Source organism: Neolamprologus multifasciatus, chromosome 19 (genome assembly GCF_963576455.1).
Source record: "Neolamprologus multifasciatus chromosome 19, fNeoMul1.2, whole genome shotgun sequence".
Lineage (NCBI taxonomy): Eukaryota > Metazoa > Chordata > Actinopteri > Cichliformes > Cichlidae > Neolamprologus > Neolamprologus multifasciatus.
In genome coordinates, this window is record NC_140457.1 from 11518953 (window position 1) to 11543248 (window position 24296).

The 24296-nt window shown below is 39.0% G+C and overlaps 1 protein-coding gene across 2 annotated transcripts; it reads left to right on the forward strand.

Annotated features, from left to right (window-relative positions):
* palm1b (paralemmin 1b) lies at positions 1-23572 on the forward strand. Of its 2 annotated transcripts, XM_085143978.1 has the most exons (7): positions 1-632; positions 13019-13077; positions 15952-15994; positions 16703-16783; positions 20514-20629; positions 20859-20929; positions 21184-23572. In XM_085143978.1, exons 2-7 carry the CDS (start codon positions 13031-13033, stop codon positions 21561-21563), a joined length of 738 nt encoding a protein of 245 aa, XP_085000104.1. In that variant the 5' UTR covers positions 1-632; positions 13019-13030; the 3' UTR covers positions 21564-23572. The 2 variants fall into 2 exon arrangements, with proteins under 2 accessions (XP_085000104.1, XP_085000106.1); XM_085143980.1 differs by lacking the exon at positions 13019-13077 and having other exon boundaries at positions 4-632.
* Positions 23573-24296: the final 724 nt, after the last annotated feature.

Genomic DNA, 24296 nt, shown 5'->3' on the forward strand with positions numbered 1-24296 from the left:
ACTAGATGGAGTGGACGGAGAAACAGTAAAACTGGAAAGAATGGCGCGTTCTCCTCTAGTAGAAATCCTGGATGTGGTCCCAGCCTCAGGCTGCACGTACTTTTGAAGCTCCGCTGAAGCAGACAGCCCGGTTCCTTGCACGTCATATGGTGAGGCTGGAGCAGAGCCATCAGGGCCTCGTTTTTGGAGAGAAGGACCCTTATCTTAGTCAGCGTGCGCAGCCAGGGCCCCTTTATCTTCGCGGGGCTGGGAGGCGTATCCTTTCCCCCTCTGCACTCCCCTTCACATACCACTCTGACTCTCTCTCTCACACACACACACGTACCCTGACTAGTCTACAACCTGCTTCAGACGACGCCCCACAACCCATGAGATTCCCACCCAGCGCGGAACCAAGTCCGCCGTGCGTCTTTTTCGCCCGAGAGGAAGCCATCGGTGTCTTATAATTGCCGGGCCGTGCGCGCAAGCTGCCCTCGGCATCACCTCAGCTATAGCACAAGGGGTGCCATCCAAAAGAAGAAGAGAAGGGGGGAGGAAAGGAAGGGGTGTGAGAGTGCTCCGAAAAATAAACAACAGGACACCTCGTTTGGAAGACGTCTGCGGCGGGAAGCAAAAAGGGATCTGTAAACTGAGTAAGTCGTGATTTTCAGTGTGCTGCGGTTGGTGATGTGTTTTCCTGTAGCTGACCTGCTTTTGGTGATTTGTTCAGCGGCTGGTTGTGCAGCGGCGGAACATTTAAGCATCAATCCTGTGCCTCGGACACGAGGGCTGACATAGCGGGACAGAGGGATGAGAGAGGGTGGATGAAATATGCATATCTAACAAAATACTGGCTGTTTTGTAATAGTGAAATTCCTTACTGTGTAAGCACCGTGCAGCTGCATTAATATGCTAGGAGGTTACAACTCGTAATCACAGGAGGCGCAGCATCCTTCTAGACAGATAAGAGCAAATTGAAAATAGCATTGCTTTGGCTTAAGTCAGCGGCTGAGAGTTACTGAACATCTGCATTATTATGTCATATCATCCTCTATTGCATGCCTAGAGGGCCGCCTTACACTACTGTACTTCCAATGGGGGCGACAGGTGTAATGGGAAGACGTGTTTACGCGGATGCCTTTCATGATCCGTCATGTAATATCGATCTGATGTGCGAAGCAAGTGTCTCTTTATTTGTTGTTGTTGTTGTTGTTGTTGCTTCGATGGTGAATTTCCAGTGGAGCCAGCCAGCCGCGCATGGCCGTCACTGCACGGGTGGAGAGATGCTGACTGGTTACAGACTGGAGGAGAGGACAGTAACAGGGTATTCTGTGTGTGTTGTGATGTGTGCAGTTCCCTCCAACATGGCGCGCATGAGCTGATAAACCTTGGCCATTACATACTCGGGTCTGGAATTTACACCGTGCAGTGGATGAGGCGCTTGGCTTTGTAGTAGCGGCGAATGAAACTCTTAAATAGACGACGTTAGCTCAAATGAATCCAGGCGCAGGCTGCCAGCAGTGGCACAACCTGGCTTCTCCATCCTCCCAGAATATCACGTAGCCCGGGCTTGTGTGTGTTCTTCTGCTTCTATTCCTGTCTGTGAATAGAACAATGTCAGCTGGACCAGCTCCTTAATTTTTGCCCTGATTTTTTTTCTTCTTTTTTTGTAATTACGTTTGATCACAGCATGCATAGGCACAAACGGACAAAGTGTGTGTTTTTGTTTGGTCTTGTGTTCATTGTTTCTCTGCAGGGCTTGTTGACTGTTGTAGAAAACACCTTTGTTGACAAGACCAGCCCTTGCAAGATAGCTGAGAGTTCATAAACATAACGGATCATGATTTCCCTGAAGTAGCACAGCACACTCTTAGGTATGTTCGTCAATAAAAAAGCTTAAGAGACACCTGTTTGATTCTTATAAATGCTGGCGAAAAGTGCATCAGGGGGATTGATTTCTGAGGTTACTTCCAGCCAGACATTTTATCCTCTTGCTAGGTCAGCCATCGCCATCAGAGAGATGTTGAAAAGGAGACAAAATTAATTGATTTCAAGTCCCGAGAGCCTGTTTGCTTCACAATGAACACCAGTTTTTATTGTCTAATAGTGTAATTGACTAGTAAATAGAAAATAACGCAAAATGTAATCCTTACCACTTAAGTATTAATAAACGTGTAAGACTATAGATATCAATTAGGCATTATACCATTTAATATTCTAAGATTTTATTCGTAAGATTTAAGACAATTAATTATCTGGTCAAACATTTAAAATTAGGTTGGATATTTGGTTTATTAGCAGCACTTGCCTTCTGTTGTTTCATTTCATTTTATAAGCAGTTAAGTCCTAAGGCCCCAGCCAGGCCACATGTGAGTGGAGGGTCTATATCCAGTTGGCTGCTCTGTGTCGTGTCAGCAACTCACAGTGGAGGCAACAGCACTTGTCTTGCCCACCCAAACATTATCTGACATTATGACTTTGGACAGTCACATTTCTGTCTTTGTCTTTTTGAATTCCTGCATACGTGCAGCTTTGTTTGTGCATTTCTGCCAGTCATTTTGCATGTATGAATGGAACAAACAGATGGATTGTTTATGCGTGTGTTGATGACTGTGCCTTGCACTGGCAGGCTTGGTACTGGGATAGGTCTGCGTTCACCAATTTAGTTAGGGGAAATGAGCCTGGTAACTGGACGGTCATTCATTCCTATTCATGGCCAGTCAGTAAAAAAAAAGGTGATGTGAAATGTGAATGAGTAACACTCTTTACTCTCAACTAACTGCAATCAAAGTGCCTTTCGGGAAGCCAAGAGGCTAATAATAGAAATCCTCATTGAGGCAAGTCATAGTAAGCAGCATCCAAAATACACTTATAGTTATAAAGTCACAATGACATAACCTGTACAAATTAAAGAAGTTAAAATCAGCATTTTCAGATTAACATTGGGACACATGACCATTTTAGTGTTATTCATCTGATTGTTTTGCTTTCCCCCCTCCCAGATTTTATGTTTAGCTTCATTGCCACCACGTATAGCCAGTTGCAAAATGCAGGTTTTCAAACAAAGCAACTATGATGAACAACTGTACACTACCTGCCCAGTGCCAACCCAAACAGACAGAACTCAGTGAGCAGTTGATGAACATTTAGTAGCTATAAGTCTTCCCTTAAGAATACCGATGTGAATCAAATGACTCCAAGCTTATCAATTCCTTTTATTATTTTCTGGCACTTATATATTGCAATAAAGTTGTCAGACTCTCAGATAATTCTCAGATAATAAAACAGCTGTTTTGATGCAAAAAATAAAATAAAATAAAATTTAAAAAACCTGTCTAGACCTGCACAGAAAACCAATAACAAATCAATAACATAAAGACTCAGACCTATAAGCAGAGTCAATACTGGCATTAGTAAAATTGAAATCTTATCAGGATCCACACTAACTGTTTGTATAAATATCAGTTAATGCAGGTTTCATGAAAACCTTTTGTTTTAGAGCGGTGTATATGAGTAAATAGATCTAATTTAACGTAGAACCCTCGACAACTGTTGGGTTGCGATTTCCTAGAAGTTTTGCCAGAATCCGGTGGTACAGCATTATTACAAGTGGACAGGAGACCTCTCATGGGTTCACATCCTGCCCTGAGCAAATAGCCCCAGAGTGATGGATATTGCCAATTACCCTCTCTGACCTTGCTGTCATTAAGAAACCATTTATGCAGTGGTTACAAAATCAGATCTGTAAGCTAGTCGTGGAAAATTAATGTCATACATTCCAAATGTCTTTAAACTTACTGTCCCATTCTGAAAGATGGTATTGTAGGGCAAAAGAGGAAGTGGAAGTGAAAGCTTGCTCAGCAAGCATGCAAAGTGATACGGAGTAACATCTGGGCCGATGATGATGATGTGAGATATTCTTAGATAATGCTTTGCAATCCACCTCGCCCTTTCTGTCTGTTTTTTTTTCTCTTTTTCTTAATCTCTGCCTTCTCTTTTCCTCCTGGATAGTCACTTTTTCTTTTTCTTTTTTATGACTATCTCTTATTACAAATCCCCCTCCTTGCTGCTTTGTCATGACAGATAAGGCAAAAGGGGATTTGTTTTTTTCTTTCCAGCGGATAGTGTGTCTTCTGATAAACTGTCATTTTTAGCCACTAAGTCGTTTTAATCTCAGAGGGAAGTGTGCTCAGCAGTATGTGTTTGTACATTTGTATGTGTGTGCCTGTGTGTGTGTGTGTGTGTGTGTGTGTGTGTCTACTGCCCAAAACATGTGCACTCCCACATGCTCATATGACTGTCATCAGTGTTGTTGCAGAGATAATATCAAAAGCCCTATTGATAAGCAGTAGATCACCCTTCGTTTTGCTCTGTTGATAACCCCATCTGGCAATATGGTTTAAGGGGAGGAAGTAGGATGAATATTAGTCCTTGTCCCCTTTGTAAATCAAACTTTATTTTGTGAGAAGAGATTGGACAGGCTGATCTTGGACAAACATACTTAGTATAAACAAGTCCTTGAGAGCCTTGAGTAGATATTGGGACCATGCCATAAGGGAAGACACCTATTAGGCCTAATGGTTCCTGCATTAACATAGAAAGGCTGCTCCTGTAATGCAAGTACATAGGTTTCCGGATATATAGAATTTGCTTATTGACCAACAAGAACACACCAGGATGCAGGAGACAGGCCACTACTGAAATGGGTTTTCTGTAAGCATAAAGACAGTGTTGTCAGCAGGTCATGTTACACTGTTTTTGCAAAAAGGCTGAAGAACAAGTCAATAATTGGGATCACTATCATGTTCTTTACTCATTCTAGCTTAGGTTTTTAATCTTCTGTCCAAAAAGGTTGAGCTTTTGTCCAGAACTCTAAGATTATTCATCCTAGGAACAAGGGCTGTTCGATATAACGATATATATCGGATGACGATATAAAAACGTCTATCGTTTCATTTTGTGCTATCATTTGTTTCATGGTGTCGCAAAATAAACTGGCAATATTTTTCATTGTTTTGATGGTCACTGTAGTGGCTATATTAATTTCTTAAAGTTCTCTCTTTCTCTTATATTTTATATAAGAGAATAGTATGGTTCATATAACCACACTATGAGGACAAGCGCCTGTTTTTATGCGTTTTGGTTAGCAACAACGACGGTAACACCATCGCGTTTCCGCTTGTTTATGGTCCACATAAACTTTTCACAATAAAGCTCAAGATCCTGTTGAGACTTTTCAAAATAAACTGAATCACGTGAAAGAGCAGATTATTTACGGATGAGAAGTAAAAAAAAAAGAGCCGCTAGGTGCTAAAAAATAAACCTTAGACTCAAACGTTAGAACAGGCTTTTCCCCGCAGCACGCCGTGTAATAAATACTCACAAAGAAAACGGCAGCCTTTACAACTTATGTCTAAAAATTTATATTTTCATGCACCTGTTAAAACACTCCACTCCAGCTACATGACGTGCAGCTGGAAACACTTCCCGCAAGTCGAGCTGCCCAAGATTCACAGAATTTATATAAAATGTTACATTTTTGTGATTTATATCGTTATCGGACGATAGAATTCTTATATCGGGATATGAGATTTTGGTCATATCGCACAGCCCTACTAGGAACTGCTGTTCAATAGCAAGACCAGGCCTCAATCACACCTACAAATATTAAATAATGGCTGCTAAGATCCATTGATCAAATATTTTTTCAAGGAGAGATTTTTGTCTGTTAAATATTCTGTAAAAATAGTGAAAAAATACCAGCTAAATTGCTTGTTTTATCCAACTAGCAGTATAAAACAATTTCAGCGACGTTTCAGAAAAGTATAGCATAAAATCCTCAAATGTGAGAAGTTGGAACTTACCAAATATGATTTGAGTTTAAATCACATGGCAAATAATGTTGTGAGTAATTCATTTAGGAAGATCGCTGCTTTCATTTTTTAAATTGTGGTTATGAACCTTTAGGTCATAATTTACAAACATCTGCGTTTTTCCATCCCAGTCTTATTTGTGTGATAGCTTGCCTCCTTCTAATGAAACTTGGCTTCCAATACAGAACAAAATGTTTCCCAGGTTCAGAGCTAAAAGATTTCACCTTTTCCTATACCGATTGCCACTCCCTGAATTTTGATGATCTAAACAGTGATCCAAACGTCAGTCTTCATTATATCCTGTCACACAGGTATCAGTGATATTAAAGATCCAGTGTACTGTGTATGTACTGTATTTCTACAAGCTAAACCTGCATTCTGACCTCTACAGCTATAATCAAAACACCCGGATCGATCATAAAGTGTGACAGGAGTTGTGGACTCAGCATGCACTCTGTGGATATCTAAACATTAACATTAACTCATCAGTTTTGCAGCGTAGCATAATGAAGGTCAAGATCGGTCAGATGAGACTAGTTGATGAAGATTCCAGGGAGGAGCAGCACAGGGTAGAGACACTGCCTCTGTTAAAGGTTTTTCATTAGGTATTTGTAGAAGGCAGAACGAGGAAGGAATTGGTGGAAAGAATGTGAGAGTGGAGATTTGTTGCACATTAGGAACTGAGTAGAAGAAATACTGATCTGTCTGTATGCCTAAAAAATGTGGCCATTGTTGAAAAGTGCCTGCAAACCTAGATTTTTTACACATTAGAGTTGGCTGCATCCGAGTATTTCTGTAATTTTCCAAAGCGAAGACTTCATATTGACTTATTGGCCAGCAGTGTGAAGGTTGAGAAAATAAGGCAGGGTTACGCAACACCTTCTCCACTGCCTTATGTTACAAGTGTGAGAATAATTGCATACAAAAAAAGATTGTTCCCATTTTTGTGCCATTACGATTGCTGTGGACTGACGTCAGTCTGTGACAACAAGTTTTTGGCTACTGATGGAACTTGCTTGCTCAAAGCATGTCTTTTTTCCCCCTTCTTTTGGCTTCTCGCTTTAGGGAACAACACAGTGAATCATCTGCCTCCATTTCACCCCATCCATAGCATACTGTCACACAAACTCTGTCTCCTTCACTATGAATCTTCTGCACTATCTTCCTCTTTTCCTCCTCTTTAGCTCCATATTCAGTATCCTATTTCCAGTGTATTCACTGTCTTTCTCTGTGTGTGTCTAAACTATCTCAGCCTTGCCTCAATCTGCCCCTCTCAAATACTCATTTCGAACCATTCTGGCCACTCCCACTGAAAAAACTTACCATCTTCAGCTTCCTGTCATATCCTCAACCTACTCTTAAAACTAAAAACTTCTATTCTAGCTTAATCTCTTAGTAATGCCATAATACCCATTGTAACTCATTCATGTTTAGTGTTGTGTTGCTTATTTTATGTTTCCTCAACAATTTTCCATTATGGCTGTTGACTTTGAGTGGCATGAATGGCTCCAATAAATAAACTTCATTAATATTGCTGTTAGACAATATAAAAAATAACACTTTCCAAACTGGTGAAGGATTTAATACAAATGTAACTGAATTAATTATTTTTTTTCTAACTAGAAGACTGCATGAAGAGCACATGGTCTGCCAAGGCTAATTCACTAATGCACCATTTCAAGCAAGTGAAATTTAGCTGAATTTTTGTTTGCTCATGCTTCACTTCTCTGCCAAGTTTAATGAAATTTGTCTTTTTCCTAATGTTGCCAACAGACAACTCGTAAAAGTGCTTAGAGCGGTCAATAAGACTAGAAAAGTGATACATAAAAAGAAGTCCACTTTTGTCCACTGACTTTTGTCCACTGACAAAAGAGTCATAAACATCACAGGAATACGTTTGATTGGTTACCCGTTTTTTGCTAGAAATCCTGCCACTGCATACGTAAAGTCAGGATTCATTCATTCTTGCATGCTGTTGACACTGAAACAAGTAAGACATCAGAACTTTCCCAGTTTCCCCCGTCCCAACACATGTGTCTCAGTTGCCATTTGCCCTCTCGACATAGATGTTACACAGTAGTTCACTCTCTTTTGTGCTAACAGAGCTGTTATTTATGGCTGGCCTCAAAGGGAAAGGACTTTTGCCCTCTGACTCCTGAATACTAACGTGTGACCTCAGCGGACTTCCTCTAGTTTTTATAGGCACTGCACTGTTTATATTTGGCACAATTTGTATTCTGCCTGAGATAGAAGGATGCAGAGCTGTGTGTGTGTTGGTGGTGGTTGAGAAGTCTTGGTGTGTATATGTGTGTAATGGCCTGGGACAAGTGTGTGGCTGGGGCAGAGAGGCTGGGAAGAGTATTGTTGTCCCTGTGCTCTTTTGGCCTGAAGGAAGGAAGCCGTGGAAGTGGGGAGTAGAGAGAAGGAGAAAGAAGGGCCACTCCGACACAGTCAGTGTGATTGGATTCGAGATCAGTTTCCTTTTTCAGAGTGTTTTAGTGTTTCTTAAATGCAGGGTCTGTGTCATTAACTCAAGAGTCAATATTCACCATCATCCTTCTTTCTGAAGAGGAAACATTTTCTGTTATTTTGTCTGTGTCTGGCATGCTTGTTCTTTCGGAAGCAGCCAGAAATGACAGTCTCGCTCACATCTGGGATTTCTCCAGATTTGCAGAATAAATAGTATTCTGTTTTCTTATTTTTTTGGCTTGCAGCCGTTTCAGTCACCTTTTCTTTTTTCCTTGGGTTTCTTTTTGTGATTGTGTTTGTGTGTGTGTGTTTCCAGGAGTTTCATTATAGCTGCAAAATATAGGTTCTCGCTGTTGTGAATTACAGCCCAAGTTAACAAATGTCTTGTTTATTTGTTGTTTAATTTGCCATTAGTGGCAATACAGCGTAAGAACAAACACCAAAATTTCTTCTGTCTTTCCTCTTTTCTGTTTGGTCACTTTCGGCACCAGATGATTGGTGTGATTATCAACATCTCACTATAAGATGTTTTTATATTTCATATTTAAAACAACAACAACAATCCGATCGCGCACATGGCATAGTAAAGTAAGAGGATGGAGTATAGAGTTAAATGCCCATGTTCATGGTCATATATGTAAATATTTCAGTGTGGAACATGTCACCCAGTGTGTGCGGCTGGCTCATTGATGTTTGGGGAGCAATTTTTGAACAGCAGCGGGTCTCTGTGGACCACAGAAATAAGCGCTGACAGGATTTAACTATATAAATGATACTTTTTGGCTCAATTAATTGCTGGCTTTGAGTGTTTCAGACAATTTGTTAAGCGCTTTGCTCTCAGACTGCAGGATTACTTGTGGTTCCTAGAGTTTCCAAACTGGGAGGCAGAGCATTGAATTATCAGGCCACCTTCATATGCAAAAAGCTTTAAGTCTAGATCCAGGTGGCAGGCACTATCTACTACTTAAGATCAGGCTTAAAACCTCCCTTTATGACTAAGCTTATCATAAGGTGATATAGAAATATCACCAGATTTAACTTTAATTAACTCCACTTGTTAACTATCATTTGAAAGTGCTCTTATCCGTCTTTCTCTCTTTGTCAAGGGACCTGATTCCGCCTGGTCCTAATGTGCAGTAGGTGTTCAGTTCAGTATAGGTGCATTAAAGTGTTTACTACCTAATGAAGAGCAGATGCTGCACAAACAAGCTTTAAATAAATTTGTGCATCTGAGTATGTGTGAGCGTAGGAGGCATGTTCAGAATCAGCATGTTGGATTGCCCAACAGGTGTTTGTTTAAGATAATTGGAGGTAATTTGGACTGACACAATCTGCCACCGCTGCTGACAGAGAGCAGACCTATTGCTGTCTGGAGTCAAAGAGTAGCTATTCTCTGTCATCACATATTGGAAATTCTCTACAGCAAACTTGATTCCTTCTACAAAGGCAACATGTAAACATTTAAAAAGTGGTGTTTTTGTTACAGAAGGTAGAATTAGTTTGATCAGGAAGAGATGAAATGGTTTTTTTTTAATTAGAAGAACTTAATGTTGATTTTATGCATCTTAACAATTAAGTGGAATGAAAATACTGTCTTTACCTTAAAAGGAGTTTTTTTTTATCCTAGTAAGACTTTATGCCAATATAACACCCCCAACAAAGATATACCACTGGGTTATAATTCATTTACATTTATGGGCATTACATTGATTACTTTTAGTGCATTATAGTGCAGTTAGAGTATGTAAAGTGACTGCTGGTTCCAGAGGACCATGAGCACAATGCTATTAGAAGAGAGGATGCTGTTGCTGTACACTGGCAGTTAATGTGTTCCTGGAAATGCTACAGAAGCGGTGCACTCAATAGGGAATTGAGCTGGTCATTAATGTGTTTCTCAGACTTCTTCTGATATGTACCTACCTTTACATATTGTCAGAAATGTGGTTTTAGCTTGCTAGTTGTCTCTAAATCCGCCCGTTATGATCCATCCATCGCTTAGTCTTGTCTGAGTGATGTTTTTGATCTCTTGCATTTATCTGTGTCAGGCAAACCAGTCTCTTAGTGACTGTCTCCCTCCCTTGATGTCTTTCTCTGTCATAAATGTAATTACTCTTTTTACTGTGGCAAAGATGGCTGCCTGCTTTCCTTTCTCCCTGTGCATCAATAATTTATGAGAGAGGCTGTAGGACATAGGCCCCCAGTGTTCCAACAAGGTAGACACAGTTTTCCAATATGTCCTTAAAATTTCATTGCAATATTATTCCAGAGGTTAGACAATCAGGACTAGCACTAACATTTGGTTTTGGACTGTTGCCTTTAAGTCTTGCATGCACAAGATTGTAAGCATTATTCACTGTTGCTGAATGTAGATGTTTAGATGCACCTGACAGTGACTGGATTGTTATCAGTACTTTTTAATATCACCTGATATCATGTCCATCTGACTAAATCTGGATTTTAGATTATTGTTGTATTTACGTTTTCACATTCACAACTTGGTAGTCAGTTGAGCAAAAAAAATCATCTTTAATGAAACTTCCCAAATAAAAAGCACTACATGAATACTGGCAGGATAGAAGCAAAGTCCACACATAATTCTTGTCTTTGTAACTAAAACATGGGCAGAATATCTGTATCACAATTGAGGCCATCCTGTTTTTAGATAAATGCATAATACAACCTTTGTACAACTTTTAAATTAAAATTCATTACACTTATCTATGCAAAGCTAACCTTATTTACAGTGTGCTTTAGCTGAACTGTATCCAGCTAGGACAGCTTGATGGAAACTGATGTAACTATATTACGGGCTGATGTTTAATATACTAACTGCAAATTAAATGTTTTAAAGCAGCTGTAGGTCTCTGGGCAATCACAGGGAAAGAAAATCACATGGTTCTCTTATTAAGATGGTCAGCTTATGTAGTGCTCATGTGATAAATTTGTTTTCAGTTTCAGTTTTGGACAGTGCAACACTGAAATGGATCAAATGTCAACAAGACGAATGGATGGCAAACAATGTGAAAAAAAATGGTCTAATCACTCAATAGTAACCTAATTAGTAAACAAGTGGATAATTACAACAAAGCCAATTACAAGGAAGAGCATCAAAAATAAAAAAGGAAACAGGGAAATACAGAAGAACTTAGAGTGTGTATTAGCAATGCTAATGCTCAGTTAGCTGTTTAGAAATGCTAACTGCCAGCTAATTTCCAAGAGTTAAGTGCAGGCATAAAAATTAAGAGATGTATCACTTCCAGTCTTCAGTTTCCAGCTACTAATTTCACATTTTTTGTAAAAAACTATAAATGACAGCGTATTCAAACAAAAGTAAACTTTTTTTCAATGCTAAATATTATTTTCATAACAACAAAAAAAAGACTAAACTTTATAGTGTCCCCAAAATTTGAGTAAGTTGCAGGATGTCCTCTCACTGAAACAACTGAAGTAACTGAAAATAAAGTGCTCCGAGACCGGAAAGACGTGCAAATAACCGTTAACTGTTACTGTGCACCAAACAAAAGAACGTTTAACAGATTTACATAAGAAAGGTAATTTACTTAAATAATTTTCCAGTATGTTTATAATTTCACCAGATAAAACGTCAGCCCCTTTCTGTTTTCTTGTCTCCATAATTTTTCCTTGTAACTGCTCTGATCCTTTGGCTTCGAGCTCTGGGAAGCTTTGTTAATTTCTTTAAATTGTCCATGTTTGTCTGGGTGAAGATTACGTGTCTCATTAGGTCTGTTCTAACACTTTGTGTCTTAACTCATAGTGAAGAGCTTTCATTCCAACAACCTGTTAGAATGCGAATGCAAACATTTGCCTGCACCACAGTGTGCATGTTGCATAATCTGACATAGATGAGGCTGACCAGCCGGTCACCAATCAGAGCCAAGAATGCTGAAAATTGACTGATTTCAGTCCCTAGCTGGTCGATCAGCACATTGCTAATAAAAGTCTGTAACTTACACATACATAGTAAGATTATGTCCAAAAACTGTTATGCATAATTACTTAATAAAAACAAAAACTACATTTCTGTGTGACTAAAAAGCAGTTGAAATTGCAAAGATTTCTTGGTGATTTGGCACATTTCAGGTGTTCTAAATGTGAAGCTGTGAATAGTCTCTCTATATTGCATTTTTAACAAATGTATCAAACAGTGGTAATGTGTTCATTGTATAATTGCTGTCAAGTTCAGCTGCGGGTGGGACCTGCTTCTTGACCTTTTCCACATTAAGATGTTTGGTCCTTTAAAAACGACAGAGGTCAGCTGCTCCTCCCTGGTCAAATTTCACCGATGAAATGATTCAGATGAGTTTCCAGATGTGCACTAATCTAAGGGCCCATCTTCCACTATAACCTGAGGGATGGGAAGGGACAAAGGCTTTGGACAAAAATGCGCTATATAACAACGCCAAAAAAAAAAACTATAAACGTAATTAATATGTTTTTTAATTTTGTTCTAAACAAACAATTCTAAGCAAAATTAAGATTTGCTTTATTTTTGAGAGTGCAATCTTACCACATTAAGCCATATAAAAGCTGATTTGACTCAGTACATCCACATGTGTGGATCACTGGGGAAAGGCAAAAGTTGGGAAAAATGTGTCTAGACGGTACAATATGTCTGTGTTTGTGTGTACTTCAGGAGGTGATCAGATGATTGTGGTTCTTACTTTCTCCCCCCCAAGGGTCTCCATGTGATGGGGATGTGGCTCGATGGAAAAACAGAAGAGGGAATGGAAGAGAAGTGAGCTGTTTGATTATATGTGTGTAAATGCACAGGAAAGACAGTAATTGGACATGTTACAGACTGACCTTCCATTATGCATGCCTAAGTATTAGAGGATCAATGGTTGCACACTGAGCATGAAAAAAAGATGCTTCTTTATCTTTTTTAGGTCAGCGCTGCTACCCTGCATGCCTTTGTGTGGGAAATAAAAATGCAGCCGCAAAAAAAGGGTGGGATAGGAGGGATGTGAACTGGTGATATGCTGCATTTTTCCACTCACAATCCAACCTTTGTATGTACTAAGCTGAGAAATGATACAATCTGTTACAAGCAGGGATGCTGTTCCTCGTTCCTCATCAACAACAACACAATCAAACAATTTTAGAAATGTTACTGGCCTTGCTGTAGGTTAGGTTGACAGCTGTTTTTGTCACAGCTGTTTTTAAAAAGATTGGATTAGATGCGTATAAAGATGATGAGCCCATATATGTTGTGGTAAACTTTCATTCTGGTCTAGAGAGAGCACAACATTCTTCTGTTCTCCATCAAACACTTAAGCAACCAGAAACTCTAGTCAGAGTCAGAGAAGTTAATTTCTTCCCTGGGAATAGAGAAAATGGATAATTTGACACCAAGTCATTCAAAACCTGTATTTAATAAGTACGTTAATTCTTGGGCTACTTTGATCACTGTAATGTTTCTAAAGATTCCTGCTATTATAGCAAATTATATCTGTGCAGGGGTGTAATTTTATGTGGCGAAAGAGACATACTTCCCCTTAAGGTTTTATGTGAATCACCTTTTTAAATGTCACCTTTTAAATGTTTTTACATAATAGTAATAATTTAAATTAGAGATGAAAAACCAAAAAATCATTAGTTTGCCCTACGGATGTAATTCTTAATTAGGACTGCAACTTATCATATATATTTTTTAACATTGATTAACCTGCCTGCTGATTTCCTGAATAGTGGATTTTTACGAAAATATTTTAATTTGTCATTTTGTCTAAAACCTAAATGAGACATATTGTGTTTGTCCTCATTTTCCATCATTTGTAGAGTCAAATGAAGGTTTACAAAGGACTCTATGCAGTCCTGTGACAAACTGAGTTCATCCCAGGATTTGAGAGCTCGTAGAAACACCTCTAGAGCAGGTAGCTCTTGTATATGACTTCATCAGTCTTTTGAATTGTTGTGAAGAAATTTTGGTCTATTCTTCTTTTCAAAGCTCTTATTCATTCATGCACAGCTCTCTTAAAGTCCTGCATTTCAGTTGGGTTGAGGTCTGGACTGGGCCACTGCAGTTTTTTTCAGCCATTCTGTTGTAGATTTGCTGGTGTACATGCAATCATTGTCCTGTTGTACGACCCAGTTTTGGCCAGCCATTAGCTTTTAGATACATTACCTTACATTTGAATCTAGAACGCTTTGATATATAAAAGAGTTTATGGTTGAGTAAATAACTGCAAAGTGTGTTAGTCCTGTGGCTGCAAAAAAAGCTCAAATCATCATCCTTCCACTACCGTGCCTGACAGTTAGGATGAGATGTTTCTGCTGATATACTGTGTTTAGTGTTCATCAACCACTAAACATTGTTCCAGAAGTCTTGGGGTTTCTTCACAACTTCCATGGACTTTTTAGAGAGGAGAGGCTATTTCCTGGCAACCCTTCCAAACAAGCCAGACATATTCAGTCTATTCCCAATTGTACTGTCATGAACTTAACATCGAGTATCTGAGTTTGTGTTTGCTTTTTTTTTTGTTTGCTTGTTTTGTTTTTGTATTTTGCACAGGTTTTTTTGTTTTTTTTTTGAGGATTGCACAGTCTGACCTTCAGAATTTATGTATACATCCACTCCTGGGGAGATTGAGACTTTGTTTGAATACAAACTTAAATAAAACCAGCAAATTGCCAGAACTGTATCATCCGTTTACAGTCGCATAAATCAAATCTCGCATTTATTAAAACAGTAGTTTTCTCACCTAGATGTTATATTTAATGTAAGAATTAACGGACTAGTTGTAATTTTTAAATGGAAGATTATATCCCAATACATTAGACATAGTTATAAGAGATATAATTCCCTCTCAGCACAATAATACTTACCAAAATAAAACACATGTGGAGACATTAGCTATTATTGTCACATAACACGTGGTGTCCTTAGAGAGCTGAAAGTAGTCAGGGTTAAATATAGTATATGAATGTATCAACGTCATAATACCCCCATATGGCACTCACAGTTGTTAGTGAAGGTGTCTATAGCTTGCATACTAAAATCCTTGTACTGAATTCTTGTACCCAGTCGATTCTGTCTTATATAGTCTTTATAAATTAAAATTTTCCAGTCTGGGATCATGAATTTATCACTATGTTTAATTTGCTCTAGAGGTCACGATAAGTGCTGCCTTTTGGATCTGATAATCTCAACTATTTACTACAGAAAAAGGTGGAACTCAGTGCAGGATTTATCACTTTTTCATAGCAATAGCTTTATCCTATCTCCGTTAAGCAGCAGTGTGCAGTCTTTTCCCTCTGGCTTTAAGTTTTCATCTGTCCATCCTCCATCCTGAAGCTCTTGTCTGGAACCTATTAAAGCAGGAATCTCCAGCAGAGCCCTCGCTGCACATTAGCATGCCTGCACCAACTTTTCCTGACTGGAAAGAGACTCTGATTTAGTGCCAAACAGAAAGATATTTAACCTCAGTCACTGAGAAATCACTGGAAGGTAAATGACCGGTGAGCAAACACTGGGGTCACAGAATATTGCTTGATGCTGTGTGTAATGTCTGATTATGAGGCGTAACTCTTTCTCCCTCCCCCTCCTCCCTTCTCTCTCTCTCTCTCTCTCTCTCTCATGCTGCCCCTTAACTTGTCTGTCCTTCATCAGGATGGCTGAGGTGTCACATGAGGAGAGACTCCAGGCCATCGCTGTAAGTTATCTACACACATAGACACATTCTGCTTTCTATTTTCTATTTCATACGCACACTTAGACACACACACACACACACACACACACACACACACACACAGAGTGCACATCATGCACGCTGATGGCTGAAGAAACAACAAATCATTGCTGCTTGTCATGGTCTGACTGCCAGTCTTAATGACTCAACCTTTTAGATCCCATCTCCTTCATCCATTAGAGGACATCAAAAGCTAATATAGTAGCTACAGCTCACTGCCCTTTTCTGTCTGTTCCTCTGTCTCTGTTCATCTTTTATACTTATAAATGTTTTATTGTCACTTGTTGCCTTTTCTGTTTTAACATCCAGGTGTCTGGTTAGCTAAACTTTGTATATCGCAATCTCTTTTTTATTTTACCTGTGGCAGATATAGGGAAACACATTTATATTACTACATAATATCAGTTTAATGTCAGTAGTACATTCCTATGCCTATGGTCAACAAGCTGTACGTATATAAAAAATATATTGGTTGACTACTAAAGATGCTGTATATGCAGCTCTATTTATTTGAAGTTACCAAAATTCCCAAGTTGCCACACTAGTACTGCATAAATAAATATATAGTTCATATTGTTCTTTAAAATTATGATATTATTTCTATTTCTAATCTTTGTAATATGCATTTGTGCATTTTCTAGCAATCTTAATGCATGTATATCATAACAGGAGAAAAGGAAGAAGCAGACAGAGATTGAAAACAAGAGGAGACAGCTGGATGATGACCGACGGCAACTCCAGCATCTCAAGGTACACACACACACACATTCACAGGCATACACATTTTCCACGTATCCCATAAGAATACTTGGTGGTTGACAAGAATACACACAAGTATTGGTGTCCACAACACATTGATCTCATAGTATGCACAGGGCACTCTCAGTTACCTCCTGCTCACTACTTCATCAGCACGTTTCCCCTGCTTCTCTTGCCGCTGGCCACATGTTTCCAGTTTAACTGTTTTTCCACCTTGTGTAGGCACATATTGAGTTTGTTGGAATTCTTCCAGGAAAGAAATCCATCCACCATGTTTTATGTGTATTTGTATATAAAGTATTCTTATTCCATTTGTCGAAGTAAGCAGATGAAATTCAGTTGGTACACAGAGAAGCTTGGGAGCTAGTTGAACCTGAGCAATAGATTTTGTTTTGTTTTGCAGTCACAGTAGTCATAGTACTAATTATCTTTGTTGCAATCTTTGTTTAAATGTTATTATTTAATACTATCACCTCCCATCTACACTTGTGAATTCCTCCATCTGCTACCAAAAGAGTGCTTGCAGTGCATAAACTGGGATATTTGACCCCAGCATCACATTGCTCATCCTTCGTGAACATGCCAGTTTGGCTTTGTTTGAAATGCACTCGAGCTCTCCACTGATAAAACTAATGTACAGTATGTGTCATCTGTACTCCTACATGCCTCTCCCTTCACAGAACTTCTAACAAGCTAACAGAAATACTGCCATGTTTCTGGGATTCATGCTCTTACGTGTGTGAGCAACGTTAAACACCCACACAACATTAAAATCAACAGTTCCCTTCAAATATATCTGTCCAACATAGTGAGATACTCCCTAACTGCTGCTGTCACGGAATGTTCAGAATGGATAACAGATAATACCAAAAGCTCCTCCACATGCTGTTTATACACACACACACTCATGCATGTAGACACACACTCATTATATCAGAGCCAAGGTTTTCGTCAGCGTATGTGTCAGCGTTATCAAAGCTATTTCAGCCACTGACAATTCAGCAGGTCACAGATAAGAGCAAAGGTTGAGGTGTGTATTTGCCATGTGCACATGAGTATGTGTGTGTGTGTGTGTTTCTAAAAGTGACCTGTACTTTTGTCCCTGCGTGCTCCCACTTTTTCTATTTTCCAGGCAAACCATTGTAAGTGTGTATCTGTACATGTCGCGTCCAGTTTTGTGTAGGTTGCTTCATAAAGGAACACAGAAGCTTCAGACAATGCAGTGGGCTTTAGCAGAGGAAACAGATTTTTGTCCCACTCCCACCAACAGGAAACGGCTCTTACACCCACCGCACCCCACTTTCGTCTCACACACACACAGAGGGGAAGTGTAATCATGCTGTCCAGGGTTGTTAGAAGGCTCTTTGTGTGGACCACAGCAAGTATTCTTGACTCAGAGGCAGACCGATGTGGAAATCCTAATGAACGTCTTTGCTTACGCAGTACATTTTTTTAGGCATGTACCCCACCATTAAATCACACCAGTACATGATTAAACACACACATATATGTACACAGACTTGTTAACAGAAAATGTGGTGAGAAATGATTACGCTAACAGGAGTCAGCATTCAGTCAATGTCAACATGTTTTCTTAAAAGGAGAAAAGCAGTTGGCAGAGGTGTGTACAAGTTGTGATTTTTCAAAATAAAACAATTAGCACTCACAGCTAACAGACTTTTACAAAGTTGGGAAAGGAGTAGTTTGTCATTTTCTTATTCATAAAAACATAAATAACACAGCTACGGCAAGCGAGCATTTAATTTTAAAACCACATCTAAACCTCATTCATTTAATTACCAAGGACATTTGCTTAACCTGTACAAGAGACAAAGGCTAAAAGTACAACATTTAAGCTTTGGACCGCTAAGTCACTTTCGCCATCCTCCTATTATACCACAGACATTAGCTCAAAATGAAAATGAAAGAAAAAAAATGTAAATTTGACGAAATGTTTGACAAAAAACACGGACCAGAGAAACTTTATTTTGACAAAACTGACTTTTGGATAAATGCACAATGTGATTTGAGATAAGCTTCTTCTCTTTCCAGCTGTTCATAACATATCCATGTGTGGATGGATGCTTGTCTGCGTGTGCGTATGTCTGTATCCCAGTTCCGCCCTTTGTCTGCTACGTTAGCAGCTTTTACTCCAAAGAACAATGGAGAGACGTAGCTTCAGCATTCCTAGCTTTTCAACTGTTCGCATTGACTGGTGTGTGTGTGCGTGTCTGTGTGTGTGTGTGTGTGTGTGTGTGTGTGTGTGTGTGTGTGTGTGTGTGTGTGTGTGTGTGTGTGTGTGTGTGTGTGAGTGCTTCCATATGCAAGAGTGAGCACATTAAAGTGATGTCAGGCGCTGGTGTAGTAGGGTGTGGCTCATGAGAGCAAGCAAGATTCAGAGAGTAGTAAGAGGGCAAAGCAGGTTTAGATTCAGTGCCCAAGAGACCATGCAGGACTGTGGAATGAAGAGTGTTGAATTACACAGTGTTAAGTGTGTGCTCTAAAGCTCTGCAGCTGGATGTCTGAAGTTGAATTACTCAGTGGAGAGGGTAAGATTTTAAACAGAACAGCAGATAAAAAAAAATTTAAACACAGATATAAATTGAGGGAGATCCACCCTGACATTTACAACCCTTTTTAGGTTCCTAAAATTTAGGATGGGCAAAGAGGCATATGCTACACGAGAGAGGAAGGGGGAGGTTTTTTGTTTTTTTGTTGGTTTTTTGTTTTTTTTGTAGAAATTCTAGTTGCATCACTGGAGAGGAATTCGCATCAAGCACATGTCCAGATTTTCAGCCTAACTTGTGAAAACAAGAGCTTTTTTTTCTAACACTTTTCCATATGGTCAGGCAGGGTTGTCTTTTGCTGCATGGTCCAACAGCTGCGAGTAAGACACGCTGTTATATTTACCTCAGAGCACGCCAAGTATTTGCTTTGATATTAACTCATCCAGAGGATGGAACGTGGATGGGGATTGAAGATAAGAATACTGGCCTGTGAAAATAATAAGGAATAATAGTAGTCACTGTTAGTTTTCTAAGCTTGTTCATAAAGATATTACTTGGAATGGATTAAGCTCTAAGAAATATTTGATCTAGTTTAAGATTAGAGCCACTTCCTTTTTTTATCTCCCAGCGACCTCTCTATATACCCATTCCTTTCTTTAATTTAGTATAATGATATTAAATAAATGTTTGGATTTCCCAGTTTGATACCAAAAGTCCTGATCCACTGGCTGGGTGCCATTTAGTCCACTTGGCAAACTATTTGGCAGCAGTTAAAGTGTTTGACAGAATCCCTGAGTTTCAGCAGTCAGCAGAGAAGTACGAGACTGCCTGGCAAGAAGATGTTGTTGCTTTAGATTAACTAAAGAGTTCATCATTAGTGTCAGAGATGGTGTCACTAATCTCTTATGTAAGAAAGTACATTGATGTCCAAAGAGACGCTGACTCTGTGCAGCATGTGGAGAAATTGAGGTGCTTCTAACGTTTTAACCACTCAACTTGTGCATAATGTATGCATAAAGATCTTCCATAAGATCCTTTCAATGTAGCAAGCATGCACACAAATGCATCAACACCCATGGACACATCAAGTACATACACAGTAAAACTATATTCCTTGTCTTACCATTGCTAGATCCATTTTATACAACGTAAATTAAATGGTCTGGATTACCTAGACTTTATCTGTGTTCTTAACATGTATATTATCCTTGCAGTCAAAGGCACTGAGAGAGCGCTGGTTGTTAGATGGAGCTCCAGCAGAGGAGGAGACTCAGAAGCGTCTGCAGGAGGACGAGGTGAAGACCAAACTTTTGGAACAAGTCATCCTCAGGTGAGCATTTTAAATCCCCCATATGTTTAATTTTTGAAGCAGTTTATCCATTGTTATTCTTTTATTTTGAAATTAATTGCTACAATATTTAAAAAACCAGGAGTAGCAGTAGCAGTGTGATTTAATGGTGTTTTGATTTGCACTCAGAGTTTGCTCAAATATGACAATTTGTGGTCATGAATGATCCACAGATTTTTTTTTTGTGTGTGTGTGTGTGTTTCCGAGCCAGGCTTGAGCAAGAGATTGAAGAACTTGAGACAGGCGTACCAGCCAATAAGGGTGTGGCCAAAGAAAATGGAGGTAAGTTTGGTGCCCATGGCAACATATTGTATCATCACATGGGAAACCATGGCAATGCAGCCTGAGCGCAAGTGTCACAAAGACAAAGTGTGCTCATAATAACCTCTTGATTCACTCTGTTAAATCGGTTCTCCATACCGGAGGTCATTTAAACAATATTTCCTTTCTTTCTTTGTCCTACTGTCTGACCCTGACCACGCTCTTTTCTCATGCACTTCCCTAATCTCTCAACGATGCTTTGGTGCTCTCTATAGGTGAAAATGGAGTAGTGCAGACCTCTGGTCAGACACCCAAGAGAGAGGTGACAGGGATTGAGGCCAAGCTGCTCGGCCCTAGTCCTGACCAGGCTAGTGCAGACAACCCAGTTACTCTAGTGTTCATGGGCTACAAGACCGTGGAGGAGGAACAGGAGACTCGCACGGCCTTAGGAATGGACGGGGTGGATGGCAATGTCAAAGCCGAGTTTGTTGTGATCGAGGATGGGGAGGAGAAAGCGGGCGGAGACGCAGCCACAGAAGAGCAGCCTCCACCTAACGGAAGCATGGCAGAAAAAGAGAAGCCTAATGAAGGTGGGGAGGAGGGCGAGAAGGAAAAGGAGAAGAAACAGACCTGCAAATGCTGCACGGTCATGTGAGGCGTATGTGCGTGCGTATGTGCGCGTGGGTGTGTACACACTTTCACCTTTGCAGGCATGTGTGCCATTGCATGTGTCTGTATTTGCAAATGTGTGTAACTTTTTGTTTTTGTGTGAAAGTGTGTGTATCGGGACTGGGGAAAAAAAACAAAAAGTACAGTTACACAGCCAATATACCAACAATGAGAGCCAATCCAAGCTCCAGCTACAACAAGAACCACAAAGACTCATAAGTACACTTTACTCTATATTCTTTCTCTGATATGTATTTGACTTTTGATTTCTATTGATATTTTTCTATTTTTCTGTCTTGACATTTATATTGTATTCAGTATGTATAACTTTATTATGGGACTGTGTACTGTAAGTTCATTGTTACTATTGTTGGGAAAAAAAGAAAATGTATTAGCTCTCTGGACTGTACTGCTACTCAGTTGGGAAAATCTGGAAACTTTAAATCATTTAAGTAAAAAAAGCAAACTATGAAGGACACAGATACTTAGATATATATATTTCTCTGTTTAGGCCTAACAACTATTTATCGGTCAATTTCATATTGCAATATTGTCTAAGATATTATTTTAAATAGTATTTTAATATATTGATATGAAATTATGTTTTATACAATGTATTTATTGTTTTTGGTTCTCTGTATCATCTTCAACCATTAACTGCATGTAAGCTTGTAAGCACTACCACAGTCGCGTCACACTCATACAAGTGTCTGTGTTTTCTTAGACTCATACGTGCTCATATCTTTAGTCACGCAAGTCTTTCTATCAGTAACAGTAAGTATAATTGGCATTGTTAGAGATATGCATTATGTCGAAAAATACAGCAAGGAGACAAAGATAAATATGATCACTAACTAGGTTGCAAATCACAATAGTTTCGTACTGTATGTGGCACATGTACATTAAGATCACGGCTGTTGTGTTTTTTGAATGCAGCTCTGTTTCTCAAAACGTTGCAGCGCTGTGCAAAATGTAAATAAAACCAATGCAATGATTTGCAAGTCATTAAAACTGTACAGTTATTGAATAATAAACCATAAAAAAGGTTTAAAAAATATGATTGTATTTTTGAAAATGTATTCTCATTTTCAATTTGACTGTAATATACGGTTAAACAGTACATGAGTGGGTATAAAAAGTGCCCAGTTCCTTTACAAGTAAAAGATGGGAAGATGCAGAGGGGTTCACCACTCTGTAAAAGTCTGCATAGTCAAATAGTTCAACAATACAAGAAAAAGTTGAAAGAATGTATTAATCTGTTCACAATTTAAAAGCCATAATTGGTAACATGGAGTGCTTTTTGCACATGGCTTGTTTTATCTGTGAAGGCACCATTAATGCTGAATGATATCTACAGATATTGGAGTACCATATGCTCCCATCTAGACGAGACCTTTTTCAAGGAAGTCCTTGCTTATTTCTGCAAAACACTGCCAATACACATTGTGCACATATAACAATAACATGGGCTTACTACAAAGGAAATGAGTCCCGGTGCTAAAGTGCATCTAGACGTGTCACTCAATTTAAAACATTTGCCGTATTTTGCTAACAAAGCTACGTCAATTGATGTATTATACATCAAATAAAAGGATACAAATAATTAGCTCTCCATTGCATTGTATTTTATTTACTTTTTGGAGAACTGTTTCAACATTTTTAGAAAAGGCCTGTAAGATGAAATCACTTTATGATTAGATTCATGAGATCATTACACAGTGTTTAGGAAGGCCTAAGTAATTTTCTTCTTACAACAGTAGAATCAATGTATGTCTTAATGAGGTAGCACTGCATGAAGCCTTGCAACTGTTTCAACTTGTCTCTTGTTAGGTCTGTAGCATACACTATCACATTAACATGAATGTAAATCCAGGGGTTAAACTGGGAATCATCCTCGCATAATGAGAAGAGGAGGGCTTGCTCAGATCACTATAAAAAAAAAAACTTTTTGTTTTTATGTACCAAATAAAATTTGATGAATCAGTCATTTCACTGTGTCTTGGTTGACTTGTGGTTTATGTTCTGCTTATACTCCCAGTTTAACCCCTGATTCTTTGTTTGTACACCTGGGCCTAATCGTGCTTGAGTAGATTTACAGAGAAAGAAAAGAGAATGAGGGCATTTGAGTAGATTTTTTGCAAATATTAATTATATCTTTGGACACATTATAAAGACTTCAGCTTTATCCGGGTATCCAAGCATTTAGCTTTCTTCCACTATTACAGATAGTTTAAATTCTTGAAGAAAAGCATCTCAACCACATTTAATGGTAGACAAAATATGCATGTACACTATAGCAATTCAAAGTAGAAAATCAGATGTGTTTGGCAGACATATGCAGTTCTGGATGAGCTTGGTCAGTAAACTGTACTGCCAATGCTTCTCCTTCCCCAGGGTCATCCATGTCACTCAATCACCTAAATGTTATCACCATTATTTCCGTACTATACTGTTTCATTGTCATTGTCAAATCATAGCCACGCCTTCTATGCTTGGAGACACGCAGTTAAAAAAAAAAAAAATCTCTGAAGTTGGTGCTAATCCAAAATCTTCTCTAAAACTCTTCATCCACCAACTATTGTTCAACCTGTCCCATCTGTCTTACTCAAATTGCTGGTAAAGGGGGATTCTACTGTCTCCTGCTTGATGAATAAGAGTCTTTTTCAACCTTCAGTGCCAGATGCATTCTCTCAAGTCCTGCCTATTTTTAACATCAGAG

Excerpts from the sequence above, each read along its gene's own strand:
- palm1b (XM_085143978.1), top strand. The coding sequence starts at position 13,031 with ATGGGGATGTGGCTCGATGGAAAAACAGAAGAGGGAATGGAAGAGAA. Across the intron at positions 15,995-16,702 it reads AGAGACTCCAGGCCATCGCT|GAGAAAAGGAAGAAGCAGAC; the intron begins GTAAGTTATCTA and ends ATATCATAACAG. Across the intron at positions 20,630-20,858 it reads TTGGAACAAGTCATCCTCAG|GCTTGAGCAAGAGATTGAAG; the intron begins GTGAGCATTTTA and ends TTTCCGAGCCAG.